General features: G+C 36.1%; 1 protein-coding gene across 1 annotated transcript; it reads left to right on the top strand.

The window, feature by feature from the left end:
- The first annotated feature begins 10,165 nt into the window (after positions 1–10,165).
- Positions 10,166–10,981, top strand: LOC103328558 (uncharacterized). Its single transcript, XM_008230955.1, has one exon. It carries the CDS (start codon positions 10,166–10,168, stop codon positions 10,979–10,981), a length of 816 nt encoding a protein of 271 aa, XP_008229177.1.
- Positions 10,982–18,922: the final 7,941 nt, after the last annotated feature.

Below are 18,922 nucleotides of genomic sequence, written 5' to 3'. Positions count from 1 at the left end.
TTGTAGCTGTCAGATAGAGCAGACTACCTACAATCTGTCTATATTCACTCTCGTTTGCTGCCTCATTGCCATCTTCTTTGCACAGCCTTTCATTTACAACTAGTGGAGTTACCACAGACTTGCAATCCTTCAATCCAAACTTTTCAATCACCTTCAATGCATATTTCTTCTAATGAAGAAAGATATGTTAATCTGTTTGTACTACTCTCATCCCAAGAAAATGGTAGAGTAGTCCAAGATCAGTCATTTCATAATGTTGCATCATATCAGTTTTGAACTCTCCAAGTAACTTTGGACAACTTCCAGTATAGACAAGATCATCCACATAGAGTGAAACAATAAGAATACTTGAATCTTCACTAGTTTTGACATAGAGTGTTGCTTCACTAGGACTTTTCTTCAATCCTACCTTATTGAAGTAAGAGTCTATCTCATCATACCAGGCTCTTGGGGCTTGCTTTAGTCCATACAAGGCCTTGTTCAACTTATACACTCTGATTTCTTCATTTTCCTTCACAAAACCCGGTGGCTGCTCCACATAAACCTCTTCCTTTAAAACTCCATTAAAAAAGGCAAATTTTACATCTAGTTGATATAAATTCCATTCCTTCTGTGCAGCAAGTGCTATCAATGTTCTAATAGTAGCCAATCTTGCTACTGGAGCAAACGTCTCATTATAGTCTATTCCAGGCTTCTGTGAGTAGCCTTTTGACATAAGTCTAGCCCTGTTTTTCTGCACAGATCCATCCAGATTTAGCTTCGTTTTGTAGACCCACTTGACACCAATAATTGGCTTACCAAAAGGTGTATCCACAAGTGTCCATGTATTATTTTTCTCAATCATTTCCAGCTCAGCCTTCATTGCATTTCTCCATGACTCATCAAGATTAGCTTCTTCAAAACTTTCAGGTTCCACAATGCACATATTTCACTAAGCCATGATTTCATTAACACTTCTCCATTTCTTTGGTGTGTGATCAATAGCTTGAGAACTTTCACTTATTCCTTCATCTTGCAGAGTAGTACCTTCATCTATTTGAGTTTGTGTATCCAAGCTTTGACTTGGTTCATTTTGTAGTGTGATTCCTTCATCCATTTGAGTTTATGTATCCAAGTTTTGACTTGGTTCATTTATAGTGTGATTCCTTCATCCATTTGAGTTTGTGTATCCAAGTTTTGACTTGGATTACAGTCTTGATTCTCAGTAGTCACAGGGACTGTCATCTCTCCTTCACTTGCATTCTCCCACTTCCATGAGCCATTCTCATCAAACTGCACATCTCTAGACAAAATAACCTTTCTAATGCTTGGATCAAAGCCCTTTTCACAGAGTTCATAACCCACAAAGATACACTTGTGGCTATTTTCTTCCAATTTATGCCTTAATGCTGAAGGGATGAGTGCATGACATGGAGATCCAAAAATCTTTAAGTGTGCAATTCCAAATTTTCTGCCAGTATAAGCTTCAAATGGTGTTACCTTCTTTAGAGACTTAGTGGGACATCTATTTAGTAGATAGACTACAGTATTTATAGCTTCTGCCCAAAATTCATAAGGAATACCCTTCTCATGCAGCATAGATTTTGCCATTTCCACTACTGTCCTGTTCTTTCTCTCAGCTACTCCATTTTGCTGAGGAGAGTATGCTATAGTCAGCTGCCTTTGAATTCCGAATTCATCACAAAACTTGTTAAATTCACTTGATAAAAACTCTCCAACCCTGTCACTCCTCAAGCCTTTTATCTTATATCCACTTTGTAGCTCAGTCATAGCCTTGAACTTTCTAAAACATTCAAATGTACTTGACTTGTTTCTGATGAAATACACCCATGACATTCTAGTACAATCATCTATAAATAGCAAGAAATACCTATTTCCATAAATGGATTCAGTCTTCATTGGTCCACAAATATCTGTGTGAACCAATTCCAAAGGACTTGTAGCTCTCTAGGTGGACTCCAAGGGGAAAGAGTCTCTGTGTTGCATTCCTAGCATGCAGCCTTCAGAGACTACTGAAATCTGCTCCAAATGAGGTAAGCCATGAACCATGCCTTGATTCTCAAGCAATTTTATACTTCTTTCGTTTAAGTGCCCCAATCTCTTATGCCATGTCTGCAAACAGTGTGCAACACTTGCCTTTAAGGCCAAAGCACTTGCAGGCATCATTGTAAGTGAAAAACATCTGGTGTTTGTCATTCGAACCTTCACAATAAGATTTCTCAGTGACTAATCATCATAAATATTCACCATATTCCCTCCAAACACAAGATAGTACCCATGTTCCATCATTTGCCCAACACTTAGCAGATTTTCTTCAAGACCAGGTACAAGCATTACTTCTTGAATGTGCTTCTTACCCAACTTGGTTTTTATCACAAGAGTCCATTTTCCTGCAACTGGAACTACGTTCTCCAGTTCCCATCTTCACTTCAGAAGTCAAGTTCCTTTGAATATTGACTAAAAGTCCCTCATCTCCTGTCATGTGGTTACTACAACCATTGTCAATGTACCATGAATGATTCACTTTCACGTTTGTCGCAGCATTGCACACATATAACAAAGTACCAGTTTCCTCAACTTGATTTGCATAATTCATCTTATATACATTTTTATTCCCATTGCAATCTCTGATCATATGCCCAAATTTCCCACACCCATGGCATTTGGGCTTCCCTTCAAACCAACACTTGCCATAATGCAGCTTATCACAGTGTTTACAAGCTGTTTTGTTTCCATTAGTAGACTTCCAATTTTTCTGAGAATTTTGATCTCCAAAAAAACTCCCACTCTTAGACTTCTTTTCCTCAATATTCAGACTAGTAAAGGCCCTTTCTGTAGAATTCTCAGTGTGGCGATCCAATCTGAGCTCAAACCTCTTCAAAGAGGCAAGCACCTCTTGAACTTCCATAGTTTCAAGATCCTTAAAGTGTTCAATCACAGAGCAAATGGAATCATATGATTTCGGCAGACTAAACAACAATTTCTGCACAACTCTCTCTCTAGGTAATTCCTCACCATAACTCTTCATTTGATTCAACATATCAAACAATCTAACAAGATATACAGATAGAGATTCACTATCCTTCATATGAATATATTCAAATTCTTTACGCAACCATTGCAACTTAACATTTCTTACTTGTTTGTCGCCTCTGAACTCCAGCTTCAGAATATCCCAGGCACCCTTTGAGGTCTCCTCGTTCGCAATTCTGGGGAATAGCTGATCTGAGACAGCACTTTGAATCAATCCAAGTGCGCGAGCATCCTTCATCAGAATCTGGGCCATCGTGGACTTCTCAGTATCCGTAGCCTCCTCTTTCTCCTTCTTCAGATCTGAATCATTGAACCCATTCTCGACCAGATCCCACAATCCATGAGATTTCAAAATGGTTTTCATCCTAATGCTCCAAAACTCATAGTTTTCTTCATTGAAAACTGGTGTGCGAAGCTCAGTTGTTCTGGATCCTGCCATATTAGACATTGGGTTCAAGAAATCACAGCTTCGAGCTTCAAATAAGCTCAAAAATAGCTCAAATCGAGTCCGATTCTCTGTTCATAGATTCACGGCCAATTTAAGCAACCGAACCTGGCTCTGAGGCCATGTTAGAATTCATAGTTCTCAATGTTTTTGGATGTTTGGGAGGAAGGGAGAAAGCACAGAAATCAAATGAAATAAGAGAGAATGTTGCTCTGTAAGAGAGCAAGATATATGTTCATACCATTTTACTGTTCATATGTATATTCGTATAAAAGAGAGAAGTGAGCTGCTTCTCTAACTGGTTTACACAGAAATTAAATCTTAGCCTTTGATCCTATCACCCTATGAGATGATTACACTTGTCACAATCTGACGAATTATATCCTAGGCTAGATAAGTGACCACTTGGACTATGATCCAATGGCTCACGTTACAAACAGAATTTAAACATATAAAAATGAAATAAAATGCAAACAGAGCAACTTTGGCGAAGGATCCTAAGGGTTATACATCAACAAGTTTCACTTTACACGAATAAGGAACAAAAGTCCCCACTGTATCTGGCCGCTGAACAAAGGCTTGTTGAGATAGTGAAGCTAATAAAAGAAAAAGCAGTTGAGAAGAACACAAAAATTCAAGGCAAGTCGCCGTTGTTTGCTGCAATTCTAGGCCGCCATAAAAAAGTTTCGTACATTGAAATAATAATTCCTTTTTATTTAGAGTATGTATTATCACTACTATTGCTTATTGAGTATCATTTATTGGCTCAGCCCTTCCCTATTTTCCATTAAAGATATCCCTTTTTTTTAAGATAGAAACCATTTAAGTGAAGCCAAGTCATGTTGAATGGCTCCAAACTTGGAATCTGATTTTTGGGGTTTCCATTGATTATAAGATACTGTTAAATCTTTGTAAGCGCCCATTGAAAAGACACCATTACTTATCCGTGCCAAAGTGAAAAATAATTGTTAAAACAAAATGGCACCATTTTGAGGTGCCAATTCATCTTTATAATTAATAATACATTTAATACTAGAAGCATATGGTCCCACCAACACGCACAATATTCTTTTGCCGCATATTCTTTGGCCGGCACAATACAATAATTCATAATTTTATAAATTACCATGTCCATAAGTATAACCATAGTTACATAAATCAAAGTAAAAGGTTAATTATGATTATATCTATCGACACATGTCAAGTATTAAGAAGGGTGATGAGCATACATCTTAGGTTAAAGTGGTGAACAAAAATATTTCCTAATTAATGGAAGTTTGAACTAATTTGGATTGTAGCTCATTATTCCATTGCTTAAAATTAGGGACTTAAAAAACTATCAGCAATCAAAGAGTAATTTAAATACAAATTTATAAATAAACCCAATTCTAGACATGTATTTATAAAAAAACCCAAGCACTATTTAAACATAGAAACACACCCAAAATCAACCCCAAAGTCAACTTTTTGGGTGTGTTTATAAATAAATTTTGAGTGTGTGTAATGATGGGTTTTGGGTGTGTTTATATATTTAAATAGTGCTTGGGTTTTTTTATAATTTCAACCCCCATTTTGGGTGTTTTAGTGAAACTCCCTTAATATGGCATCTAAATTTAAAATTGAGTTTTACTTAAAGGTTTTATTATTGGTGGGTTATGGTCTAGAGTTTTTAAATTGTAAGGGCCTATATTAATGTGACTTTTCTTGTTGTCACAGCAACAGTGATAGATTTTGATAGATATTACAACATCTTTATAGAAAAACATTATTATTACAATCATGTTGTTCTGATTTATGCTTGATTCATTTACTGACGCCAGAAGTCCTAAAGATAATATCAAACATGGAAGCAAATATTTTGAACTCAAAAGATGAGACAGGGAGGACTCCACTGCATTATGCAGCATCAATTGGTTATCTAGAAGGGGTTCGCTTCTTAGGCAAACGTCTCGTGGATTCTCATCGAAAGGATCATTGTGGCAACTTTCCGATCCATTATGCATCAAGCAAAGGTCATGTCAACATTGTTAAAGAGCTACTTCAACATTGTCCCGATTCAATGGAGCTGAGGAACTCAAACGACCAAAATATACTCCATGTTGCAGCAAGATGTAGCGAGGACAATCTTGTCAAATATTTTTTCAAGAATGTTGAGTTTCAAATGTTGATAAACCAAAAAGACAACAGATGAAATACTCCTTTGCACTTGGCAAAGATGTACCATCATCCCAAGCTTGTGGACCTTTTCACTTTGGATAGAAGGACCAACTTAAAGGTCTTGAATTATAGGGGCATGACATCTCGTGACATTTCAGAAAGAACTTCGGAAACTAGTGCATCATATGATTGGGTATGTTTGTGTTATATCTACTTTTATCATATTACTGATGATGATGATGATTTTGGCTATCATTACCAAGGGAATTCCTTGTTTTATTTAGTGTGTTAGGTACAAGACAGCATTTAGTAGTCTAGAAATTGAACAAAGAACTAAAAGGAGAAACAAGTAATTGAGAAAATACTAAAATCACTTGAGGCTGATATAAATAAGCTGGAATGGATGATCTAAAATAGGGATATCATCATTTGGCTCGTAGTCCGCGGACCAAAGTGGGTAACTCGAGGCTTAATGGGCCAAAGTTCAGCCTGACCCGATGGTTAATTAGGCCCGCTCGGCTCAACCTTCTAAGGTTGGGTAGGGCTTGTGCTTAGGATTTAAAACCTTCTGCCCGCCCATTGCCTTATATTCCCTTATTTTCATCCCCCATTGAAAATACTAGAAATACTAGAAATTAAAATTCCCATGCAAATCAAAATATTAAAATCCAGTTTTAGTATAAGATACAGTTTATATCAATATTGATACCTCAACAAGTCAATGTATATACTTTATACTAAAATCTCATAAAATCATGTTTGATTATTTAAAATGTAAGGAATATAAACCGCCAAAAGTATTATTGAAAACATTAGTATTTTGAAAGTTTATTCTTCATTTTAACTTCGAATTGAACCTGCCCCCTGTTTATGAACTCGTATCAACGAGTTCTACACAATGGTGCCGCTCAATTTCCCAAATTCTTTCCCGAACAAAAAGCAACTAAAGTGCCCCTACTCCCAGGGACAAACATGTAATTATACAATTAATTAATTAGATAAAACAATTTGTTGGGTCAGGGTGTTACACTCTCTCTTTCCTTTCTCTCTTTTCCTCCTCCTCTCTCATCAAAATCCAGGTCGGGTTTTGTCACCTTTAAATTCAACATCCATGTCGAGTTCAAACTCCAACTTCATTTCCAACCCCCAATCTCCCACCATCGACGTATCCTACGCTCTCTCAGGCTTTTTCCTCCGCTATCTTCTCACCTTTCCACCACACTTCCTTGTCTTGCCTCTTGTTCAAGCTCTCTCTTCCCTCGACGCCTATGATTGCATCGTGCAACAAGTCATGCATCTCATATCAACGGGAACCACGTCGGGTTGGATCTGAACTCCTTGATGATCTGACTGGCCCATCCTCGCTGGAATCCATTCTCTCCATCTCGCTTTCTCCTTCTATGCCTCTGAATTCACCAACCCAATCAATACCACCAACACCCCCAAAATTGTGTCACATGACAACTGGTGGTGGGTGGTGGCCAGAGATGGTGGTTAATGGGTGGCAGCGAAGGATGGTAGCAGTGACTAGTGTCAGCGGCGGAAGAGGGTGTTGGCGGGTAGCGGGTGGCGGCTGGTGTCGGTTATGGGTGGGGGTTTATAGTGGTGCAAAAAAAAAGAAAAATTAAGGAAAATGACAAAAACGTAAATGTTAGTCATTCCTATAGCATATGGGCTTATCATTGACCTTTAACAAAAAAAAAAAAAAAAAACTCATTCACCTACCCCAGAACAAAAATAGCCATTTACCATATGCTAATTAATAAAGTTTTTTTTTTAAAACCATTATACACTAATCTTTCTTAGAATTAATACATTTGAGACTTCCAATTCGAGACAACTTGATAAGGTCATAATTTCACACATTTGCATGCCTTCTTTGCTTAGTAATTTTGTTTAGCTTCTCTTTATTTTGAGTCTCTTACCTATGTTTGTGTGTTTTGTAGGTTAAGACAGCAAGGGGATGACATTTGATACAATTCATGCATGTTAAGGGCTGATTGGGATAAGAGGAATATGAGCTTAAAGACAAACCCAATTTGGGCCACACTCCTTGTCAGTTCAGTTTCGTAGGTCATCTTGCAGGCCTCATTTCAGCAACTTACACAGGTCGGATGAGGAGACATCCTTGATAGAAGTTGTTCCAATGGGTGTCTATTATAACATATCCAAATTTCAGCCCAATTGGATAAATCTGGAGCCCTCAGTACGTCAAAGACTGAACCAAGTTCACAAAAATGTCATGTTGGCTGCCATCACATTTAATGTGGCTACATCCCTAGAGCCATGTGCTACACAATGGCAGCCACACATGAGAGTCAAATCAGCTCAGGAACTCAGAAAGATGAACAAAAGTCAAGCTTTCCTTAAAGAAACCATACCAAAGCATGTATTTGGCAGTTGGAGCAGTTGACAAGTATGTCAGCTGGAGCAGTTGGCAAATATAGGCAGCTGGAGCAGTTGGGAGCAGCTAAGAAAGGTGAGCTTCACCAACCAAAGAGGAGGACGAAATTGCACTCTATAAATAAATAGCTGCACACTCATTCAAGAAGGAGGCAGACATACACATTCACTTCATCCATTACTCTCATACACATATTCAGATTCACCACAAAGAGAGAAGAGAGATTGGAGCTGTCCTGGGAACTACATTGCTGCCAGCTAGTTCTTCTCTTCTCTTCTATTCTATCTATGCATTTCTTATTTTCTGTATTCATAGTTATGTTTAATTAATCCATTTAGTTAGGGCTTAGGATGAAGCCCTAGTCATGAATATTCAATGTTATGGATGATTTATAGTTAATTGATTTCCTTGCTTTCATTATCAAGTTGTTAATCTCCAGTTTATTATGTGCTTGATGTATGTTTTCTTAGAGTAGCTAACTAGGATTTTATGCATAGCACAGGTTGGGAAGGGGTTTAGATTCACCAATTCTAGTCTCCTTTCACAAGCAACACATGAATGGCCTAAGAATCGTTCAAGGGGTTAATAACCATTGGTTGACTAGGACAGATACCATGTTCTAGGACTTGTGTGATTATCATATTCTCATGGAGCTTAATGACTCTTGTATGCTTTATTCTAAGTAGATACCATGCTTAGGTTGCATATTAGAGATCACGTGTTGTGTAGATACCATACAAAATTACATTCCTTAGGAGAAGCATGCATCCTGCACCTAGATACCATGGGCTTATAGGCGATAATCTATTGTTGATGAAGCTTGAGTCAATTTCTATGCATTCATAACTTGGGTAGGAAAACTAGTAGTGGATTCCAAGGCTCTAACACCTCTCAATTATTGTTTCACAATCTGTTAATTGCAGCCAGTTATTTACTTTCGAGCACTTTCATTTCACTTTCTTCTTTTCATTTCAACAACAAAAACCCCCATTTCGAGTGCGTGTGTGGTGCTAGGATTCTGTCCTAAACCTTGAGTAATTAGGAAGAGGCATTGTTGAATTCGACCTTGCCTTTAGCTAGTTAGTCAGTTTCTTTGTTCTATGTTTTTCTAGCATTCTAAGTAATTTAACTTGGAACCAAGTTACTATTCTCCGTGGGATCAATCTCGTATTTACATAAGCTATACTATAAACGGCAACTACAATTTTAATTTTATTCACCATTATTATTGTTTTTTGAGTTGGGATTAATTTTTGATCCTACACATGATTATTGGTGGATCCACAAAAGCACAGAGAGACTTGTCGGAAACTTCCTTGGAGATGCTAGAATATACCCATTTGCTAGTGCCGACAAATTGTTCAACTAAATGCCTCGAAGAGGTTGTTTTGTTTACTGTTGTGTGAGACCCTGAATATTTACCTAGATTGTTAGGCTCGATCTCATCAACATATAGAAGAAAATGGTTCAACAATCAGAGTTCCAAAACCAAAGTTATAAATTTTAGAAGTTTATTAAGAATTGATGTTCGAGTTTGACGAGGAAGAAAGACCCCGTGTTAATTTTGATACCTTTTTTAAATAGTCCAATAGCAAGCTGCCAAATGTCAATTTTTATTTGGACTAGCTTTAAAAATTCATTAAAAACCCATATGTGCACCGAAAAATTCATCAAACATTATCCCGAACTTGTAATCCCATGTACTTTTATCTCGTGACTCCAAACCACATGTGCTAGCTTTTGATTAGATTAATTGGTATTAATGTTGGTTAGATTAATTGGTATTGACTTTTTGTTAGATGAATTATTTAATTGACATGGATTTTGTTCATATATATTTGATATGAATTTTGGTAAACTACTTATGTCCATTGACATGGATTTTGTTCATATTAATTGATATACCATATAGACTGTAATCAATTAATAATAGACGTAAAACTCTTATTTGTTTTAATTTTGAATGACATTAGTATTGTTTAAATTCTAAGGGCATTTGCTTATCTAAATTATTTTTTGAATTTTTAGTGTTTCAAATATTGCACCTCCCCTGAAAAGTTCATGGATACACCACTGCACTCGATTCTTATGCCTTGGTTTCAAGCAACAAAGTTTTCAATATATTAATGGTACCACTTGTGCAGACGATACCTGCTGTAAAAGAAGAAGAAAATGGCGTGATCCAGTTTTATTCCCCAGAAAAAAATCCAAGAGACCCGAGCAGCGTACCTGAACTTGATCAAATTTTGGTTGAGCCAGGTCCAGGTATGGAAACAAAAAGAACTACTGCCGCTGCTGGTCAGATTCAGAACAAAGCAGTAGCGATAGCTTGGTGTCTGATAAATAGACTGGTACATTGCGTGGAATACCCAAAAACTTGGATGGAAGACACACGTGGCATGCTGATGGTTGTGGCAACCATGATATCAACTGCAACTTTCCAAGCTGCAGTTAACCCACCCGGCGGTGTTTGTGAATATGGTGAGAAATGCTTTCCTGGAAGTTCAGTGGTAGCCACCGTTTTAAAAGACGATTTCTTTTTGTTCGTAATATTCAATACCGTCTCGTTTATTGCTTCTCTCAGTGTCACCCTTTTGCTTGTTGGCGGATTTCCCCTCCGGAATCGTGTAATTATGTGGCTTTTATCAATGGCCATGTGTCTCACTGTCACTTCTATAGCACTCACCTATATACAGGCTCTCAGCTTAGTGTCCCCTGCCGATAATACTTTCGAATCATATGTAAAAATGTTCAAGATATCTGTTGGGGTTTGGACTGCGTTGCTTCTAACCATCGCTGCAATCCATACCATTCGCCTTCCCATTTGGTTGTCAAGGAAGTTGTGGCGCAGGTTCAAGCATAAGATCCCAAAAAGCCTCAGGAACGTGATTGATAGTTTGGTGGATAGTTCAGAAGCACGTCACCGTACCAAAAAATTCTGAGGAGAATACGCCTGCCGTTTCCTTGTGTGTTGGATTGCTAAAGTAAACCATCTATTTAATGATGAAGAATGTGTTTAAGGAGAACCAGCAGGTTGTGTTTGGCTAGTGAGCTAGCCAGTGTTTGCCTTAATTTATTTCTGTTAGAATTTGTTAAGAGTGAGTCAGAATGATCAGTTTGGATGTTATGTAATACATAAAGATTCTGTAGCTGTTGTTGATCATATTTATATATGTGATTGTATCTAATTACTTCATTGAGTCCTGCATGAATGTTACAGAGCTTACAAGGGGGGGGACCAATGAACAGCTTTTCTTTGGACCAGAGTTAATCTTATACAACTCTTTGTTTGATAAAACTATTTGTACCATATTTATGATCATATCGTCAACGGGGCATTTCTCTTGTAAGAAATGTGATTGGCAATGTTGTTGTTTGCTTTGGTTGATGAAGGATCACATCCCCAGAATAGAGTAGCATATTGATCGCTAATTGATTTGGACAATTTATCACTTTGGTTCAATAAATAATTAAGAGGGCACTCATAGTCACTCATTGATCGATCTCTGCAACGCTGTGCAGATCGGAATCTAAAGATCGGAATCTAAAGCGGACAATATCATGCTACGGCGGAGCCGATCCCGGGATGTGACAACAAAGAACTAAAAGGAGAAACAAGTAGTAGTAATAATAATGGTACCACTTGTGCAGATGATACCTGCTGTAATAGAAGAAAATGGTGTGATCCAGTTATATTCCTCAGAACAAAATCCAAGAGACTCGAGCGCCCTACCTGAACTTGATCAAATTTTGGTTGAGCCAGGCCCAGGTATGGAAACAAAAAGAACTACTGCCGCTACTGGTCAGATACAGACAAAGCAGTAGCGATAGCTTGGTGTCTGATAAATAGACTGGTAAATTGCTTGGAATACCCAAGAACTTGGTTGGAAGAGACACGTGGCATGCTGATGATTGTGGCAACCATGATATCAACCACAACTTTCGAAGCTGCAGTTAATCCACCCGGTGGTGTTTGGCAAGACAATAATACAAATAGTAGCGCTGGAGGTACTACTTATTGCACCCATGATAACATATGCTCTGCTGGAACTTCAGTGGCAGGCAGCGGCTTCCCAAAAGACTTCCTCGCGTTCGTAACATTCAATACCGTCTCATTCATTGCTTCTCTCAGTGTCACCCTTTTGCTTGTTGGCGGATTTCCCCTCCAACAATGGCCGTGTGTCTCACTCTCACTTCTATGGCACTCACCTATATACATGCTCTCATTTCAGTGTTCCCTAATACTGAAATTTACAAATCATATGAAAAGACATCCAAGATATCCATTGTGGTTTGGGCTACATTGCTTGGGACATACATAAAATTTCCATTGTGGTTTAGGAAATTTCTTGTTGAATCCTTAAGTACCGCTTCAGGAAAGTTACTTCAATTAAGCTATGAGATCCCAAAAGCCCATGTTTGTCAGAATAAAATTTGTTTTAAAACTTCTTTTGTTTTAATTAAAAATATAACTGATAAAGTCATTCTAGGATTACCTTTTATAAGCCTTCTTTATCCTTTTCAAGTTGAATTTGATGGTGTGGTATCAAGTCATTTAGGTGAGAAAGTTAAATTTGAATTTTTAACCAAACCCGAGTTACATAAGTTAAAATCTTTACAAAAAAATGATATTGCCAAGACAATTGCTTTAATAAAAGACAAAAGTAGTCAAGTCTGCCACCTTCAAGAAGAAGTAAAAACTAAGAGAATTGAGTCTCAACTGAGTAGCCCATCTTTCCAACAACAGGTCTTAGAATTTGAGAAAAAATTAGTATCGGAAATATGTTCAGATCTACCCACTGCATTTTGGCATAGAAAAAATCATGTTGTAAGTCTACCTTATGTTAGGAATTTTTCTGAGAAAAATATCCCTACTAAAGCTCGACCAATCCAGATGAGTCAAGAAATGATGGAATTTTGCAAAACTGAGATTAATGAGTTATTACAAAAAGAAATATATAATTAGAAAAAGCAAGTCACCATGGTCATGTCCTACTTTTTATGACCAAAAGAATGTAAAAGAGCGAAATTTTAGTTTCTCAGTTTAAATGTTCTTCTCAGAAACAATGATCTGAAGAACAACAATAGGAACTCGTGAGCTAGCTTTCAATCTTTGTAAGCCAACATTCTCATAAGCCTATTTTCAAGTTATCAATATATTTTGAGTATTTTAAATTCATATCATTATGTTATTGTTTTTATGTTCTATATTTGTATTTTCATTAATTAGGTTCATGCATAAGCTTCACTTATTCTATTATGTATGTCTCATCACTATCTATGCTAATCCTCTCTGGTTCTAGACCCTTCTGGTATCAGAGCCATAAGAGTTGTGAGAGTTCGTCTAAGTTGTAACTCATCCAACCCAAGTGGCTGGTTTAGGTTTTCTGAGTTGAAGTTTTGTAGTTTTCTTCTTCTACTTCTTTTATTCTTCAAGACATTTATTTGTTTTCTCTCTTAAGGTCTGACTCGTGAGTCCTCTTTCCAAACGATAAGTCCCCAGGGTAGGGCACGAGCGGTGGGCAGAAGACAGAGAGTTAGAGAGAAGATCAATAGGTTTCTTGTTGAGTAAATGGTCAGTCTTAGAAGTCACTATTCATCTTCTCCTTCAGAAATTCAACCCCAAACACTTGAGTAAATATGAGTCGCCTCTATTGGACAAATTCTTATAGTTCGAGCAACTCTAGAACCACAATAGGCCGCCTCCCTGAGATAGTAAATGAAGAACAGTTTGAATATAATTCTAGTAATGATGAACAATTAGATTTTAGAGATTGGAATATACCTAAAGTCCCAAGTCAAAATATTTATAAGAAAAAATGGTCGCTTTCTAGTTTTAATTCCACTACTCATGTCAAAACAGTTGAACAAGTTTATGCTTTAAGTAAAGAACATGAATCTTGCCAGTTACTTAATCTTGAGTCTATTAAGAAACATAAGCATGATGGTAATAATTTTCTGCATATAGGTCTTGTTCAAGTTGCTATTAAACCACTTACTAGATTAGGCTTACAAGCCCCTATTTTATTGTGTTTACCTGATGCTAGATTTACTGAGTTTAATGATAGTGTTCTAGGAATGATTGAGTCCAGTTTGTGTAATGGTCCAGTCCATTTCGATTGTTACCCTGATTTTACTGTAAGTCTAAATGATCCTCATATTCTTAAAACTTTAACTTTGAATATTAAGACTTCTGGTTATAATGTCCTCCCAGGTACCCAACCTTTAGCCTTAGTCTTTAGAATTTACTACAAAGTTACTGGTACAAATATGAATTTTCAAGCTTTAAATAAGAGTCCGAAAGATCAAACACTTTTAATACAAAGTTGTACGCCTGATGCTAATATTAGAATTCCACACACAGTTAAATGGTCTGAGATTAGTCTACCTACTGATTGGACTTTAGTCACTGAGACCCAACCTGCCCCCATACAACGAAGTTTAAATAATTTATATTATATTCAACAATATGTAGATGGTACAGTTAAAATTAATTTTGGCAATCACCCTAAGTCCTCAGTCCAATTACAACAATTGCCTACACCGAGCCAATCCAAGAGAAATACGCCTGCTAGACACTCCTTCGCAGCTTCTTCCTCTACTCAAGAAAGAGATTTAGAAATAGAAAAAGCCCTAATTGATTTGAAATTAGAATCCCTTAGAAAAACAGCCCAAGTAAGTCACCCATGCTATGGAACTCCTCCTGTTCCTCCAGTTGCAAAAGATCCCAAACCTGAGTCTCCTCTTACTTCTCCCACACAGACAGACTTCATAGCAAGTGAGGCCAATGCTTATGTCATGGATGATCAATTAATAGTTCTTGAGAAAGTCAAACGCTTTAAAATTAATTGGAAATCCTTAGATAAGCACCTTTACGACCCCAACAATGAGACTAGGAGAAATAATTATCACATAGTTGTCCCAGACAAACACAAAAGACAAGAAATTTTTAATGATTGGAAAGACTATATGCAGTCTGCAAAAGTTGAAATTTATTATCTTGATTTTGTAGAAAGCTGTTATATTCCGAATGAGTTAAAAACCTTAACAAAAGAAAAATGGGTAAAAGTAGACCAATCTGAAGTTGTCTCTAGCCATCCCCCGGTAGAAACCATTCTTATTAACCATGGAACATCAAGAGTTGTTGGCAGTCCTTTTAAAATTACTGACCAAACGGATGACAAAAATAAGAAATTGATTGAACAAAATAATTATGCCAATCAAAGCCTAGTTGTCATAGGAAAACAATTAGATAAAATAGAAACCAAAGTTGACAAGCTTCTTCCCCCTGAACCTAAACTTAAGTCAAAAGAAAAACCTTTAGTTCAGTTTCAAGATTTACAGCCTATACACTCACTTAAGACATCTTCCACTATGAAAAAGATAGAAGGTATGCTTGAGCAGTTAACTCCTGTCAAACCTGAGAAATCTGGTCTTAAAGTCTTAGGATCTTCCTCAGCCTTGATTGCCCAGTCAAGCACTGATTCAGACGAAAGTATAGAAACTATTGAGTCTAGTAATATTTCAAAAATTGAAAATGCGTTCAAAAATTTAGAATTAGAATCTGAGTTAAAAGTAAAAAGATTAACTAATAGAGTTAACCCCACTAGCTTAACTAAAAACTGGTATCCTAAGCCTACACCACGTGATATCCAGTTTGAAGAAAGAAATAATTTGAGTCAGTTTTATGTTTCTTCTGATAAGTTGTATGAGTGGAATATAGACGGTTTGTCTGAGCAAGAAATAATGAACAAGTTAACTCATATGTCTATGGTAGCCAATAGTTATATCACCAATCATAATCTTCGTCAATCTGAGATAGTCCCTTTATTAGAAACCGGTTTTACTAGAACCTTACGTTCCTGGTGGGATAAACACTTAACTGATGAGTCTAGAAGAAATATAATACATGCTATCAAACTTAATGAAGAAGGTCTCCCCATATTTTATGAGAATATAGGCCGCAGTGTAGAAGACGGAGTCAACACCCTCCTTTACACAATAGTCGATCATTTCATAGGAACACCAAGTCATACCCAAGCTAGAATACATGATCAACTAAGTAATTTAAGATGCCCTCAATTAAGTGATTTTAGATGGTATAAAGATGTTTTTATTTCCCGAGTAATGCTACGAGAAGATAGTCATCAAGCTTTTTGGAAAGAAAAATTTATTAATGGATTACCAAATTTATTCGCCCACAAAATTCGAACAGTCTTAAGTAATGAGTTTGGACATATAGATTATGATAATTTAACTTATGGTAATATAATTAGTATGATTAATCAAGAAGGTATGAAAATGTGTATTGATATGAAAATTAGTAGACAAATTCAATCTGAAAGAAAATCTGCTAAATATGAGTTAGGAAATTTCTGTAAACAATATGGTTTAATTGCTATCCCTCCTTCCAGAAAAAATAAGTCCAATTACCCTAGTCATATCCGTAAGAAAAGACATTATAATAGAAAGAAACAATTCTTCCAACATAATAATGAGCATAATGAATTCTATAGGAAAAGAAAGTCTCACCCTAAGAAAAATTGGTCAAAAGTGCCAAAAGATAATCATCACTTTAAGAAAAGTATTGATAAAAGAAAAGTAAGATGCTATAAATGTCAAAAGTTCGGTCACTATGCTAATAAGTGTAAGGTAAAAGATGCTATCCGACAATTAAAAATAACAAAAGAGGAAAAGGCCAATTTAATTAAAGTCCTTGAGATACGCAATTCTGAGTCTAGTGAGATTGAAACTTCGGTTAATGACCCTGAGTCAACTAACTATGAGTCGTCGTCAGATTCCCAGTTAAGTTCACCTAGAATCCAATTAGGATGTAGAGATAAATGCTGCAATACTTTAAAATCTATTTCTGTTTTAACTAAGCAAGAGGAACAAGAAGAATTATTAATAGATTTGATTAGCAAAATAGAAAATCCTGAATTAAAATCTGAGTATTTGAAGAAACTTAGAAAGATCATCACTCAAGAAACTAATACAAGTCATCCGAGTCCTCCAACAATAAGTCTTAATACTACTCTAGAAAGATTCCATAAGAAAAAAGAAGTTTCTTTACAAGACCTTAATTCTGAAGTAAAGAAAATTAAAAAGGAAATAATTGAGTTAAAACAATTAAGTCATAAGTTACAGACTGATAATTATGGAATTAAGCAAGATTTGAATTCCCTCTTAAATAAAGAATCCTCTGAGTCTGATAGTCAACCTGGCAGTCCCTCCAATTCTGAGAAATCTTTACAGGAAGAACAAACCATTAATTTAATCAAACAAGTCCATTTCAGGAAATGGTATTCTAAAATTACTATAGTTGTTAAAAATTTTGAATTCAAAATGGTTGCCTTATTTGATTCAGAAGCTGATCTTAATTGTATAAAAGAAGGTTTAATTCCCACTAAGTATTATAAGAAATCTAGAGAATCCTTAAGTACCGCTTCAGGAAAGTTACTTCAATTAAGCTATGAGATCCCAAAAGCCCATGTTTGTCAGAATAAAATTTGTTTTAAAACTTCTTTTGTTTTAATTAAAAATATAACTGATAAAGTCATTCTAGGATTACCTTTTATAAGCCTTCTTTATCCTTTTCAAGTTGAATTTGATGGTGTGGTATCAAGTCATTTAGGTGAGAAAGTTAAATTTGAATTTTTAACCAAACCCGAGTTACATAAGTTAAAATCTTTACAAAAAAATGATATTGCCAAGACAATTGCTTTAATAAAAGACAAAAGTAGTCAAGTCTGCCACCTTCAAGAAGAAGTAAAAACTAAGAGAATTGAGTCTCAACTGAGTAGCCCGTCTTTCCAACAACAGGTCTTAGAATTTGAGAAAAAATTAGTATCGGAAATATGTTCAGATCTACCCACTGCATTTTGGCATAGAATGTTGTAAGTCTACCTTATGTTAGGAATTTTTCTGAGAAAAATATCCCTACTAAAGCTCGACCAATCCAGATGAGTCAAGAAATGATGGAATTTTGCAAAACTGAGATTAATGAGTTATTACAAAAAAAATATATATATAATTAGAAAAAGCAAGTCACCATGGTCATGTCCTACTTTTTATGTCCAAAAGAATGCTGAGTTAGAAAGAGGTTCTCCAAGATTAGTCATTAACTATAAACCACTTAATACTGTGTTAGAATGGATTAGATACCCTATTCCTAATAAAAGAGATTTAATTAATCGATTAAGCAAAGCTGTTATCTTCTCCAAATTTGATATGAAGAGTGGGTTTTGGCAAATCCAAATCACCGAGTCTGACAGATACAAAACTGCTTTTGTTACTCCCTTCGGTCATTACGAATGGAATGTTATGCCTTTTGGTCTTAAGAACGCGTTTCAAAATATAATGAATGAGATTTTTAATCCTTATAGTCATTTCTCTATTGTTTATATTGATGATATTCTTATTTTCTCCCAATCCATATAACAACATTGGAAGCACCTGCGTAAATTTTTCCAAATAGTCAAGTCAAATGGACTAGTTGTATCTGCCCCTAAGATTAAGCTATTCCAAACCAATATTAGATTCCTTGGCTTTAATATTAATCAGTCGCAGATCCGTCCGATCGATAGAGTTATCCAATTTGCAGATAAGTTCCCTGATCAAATAATTGACAAAAATCAGTTGCAGAGATTTTTAGGTTCTCTTAATTATGTTTCTGACTTCTATCAAAATCTGAGAAAATTGTGTAAACCTTTGTTTGACAGACTACAGAGTAATCCTCCTCCTTGGTCATCCATTCATACTGAGATAGTCAAACAAATCAAGAGTCATGTTAAGACGCTTCCTTATCTTGGCATTCCTACAACAGATTCCTTTAAAATAGTTGAAACAAATGCTTCTGAGATAGGATATGGTGGGATTCTTAA

The sequence above is a fragment of the Prunus mume genome, linkage group LG4 (assembly GCF_029339155.1).
Source record: "Prunus mume cultivar Tortuosa linkage group LG4, ASM2933915v1, whole genome shotgun sequence".
Taxonomy (NCBI): domain Eukaryota; kingdom Viridiplantae; phylum Streptophyta; class Magnoliopsida; order Rosales; family Rosaceae; genus Prunus; species Prunus mume.
This window is presented reverse-complemented; position numbering and strand designations above follow the sequence as displayed.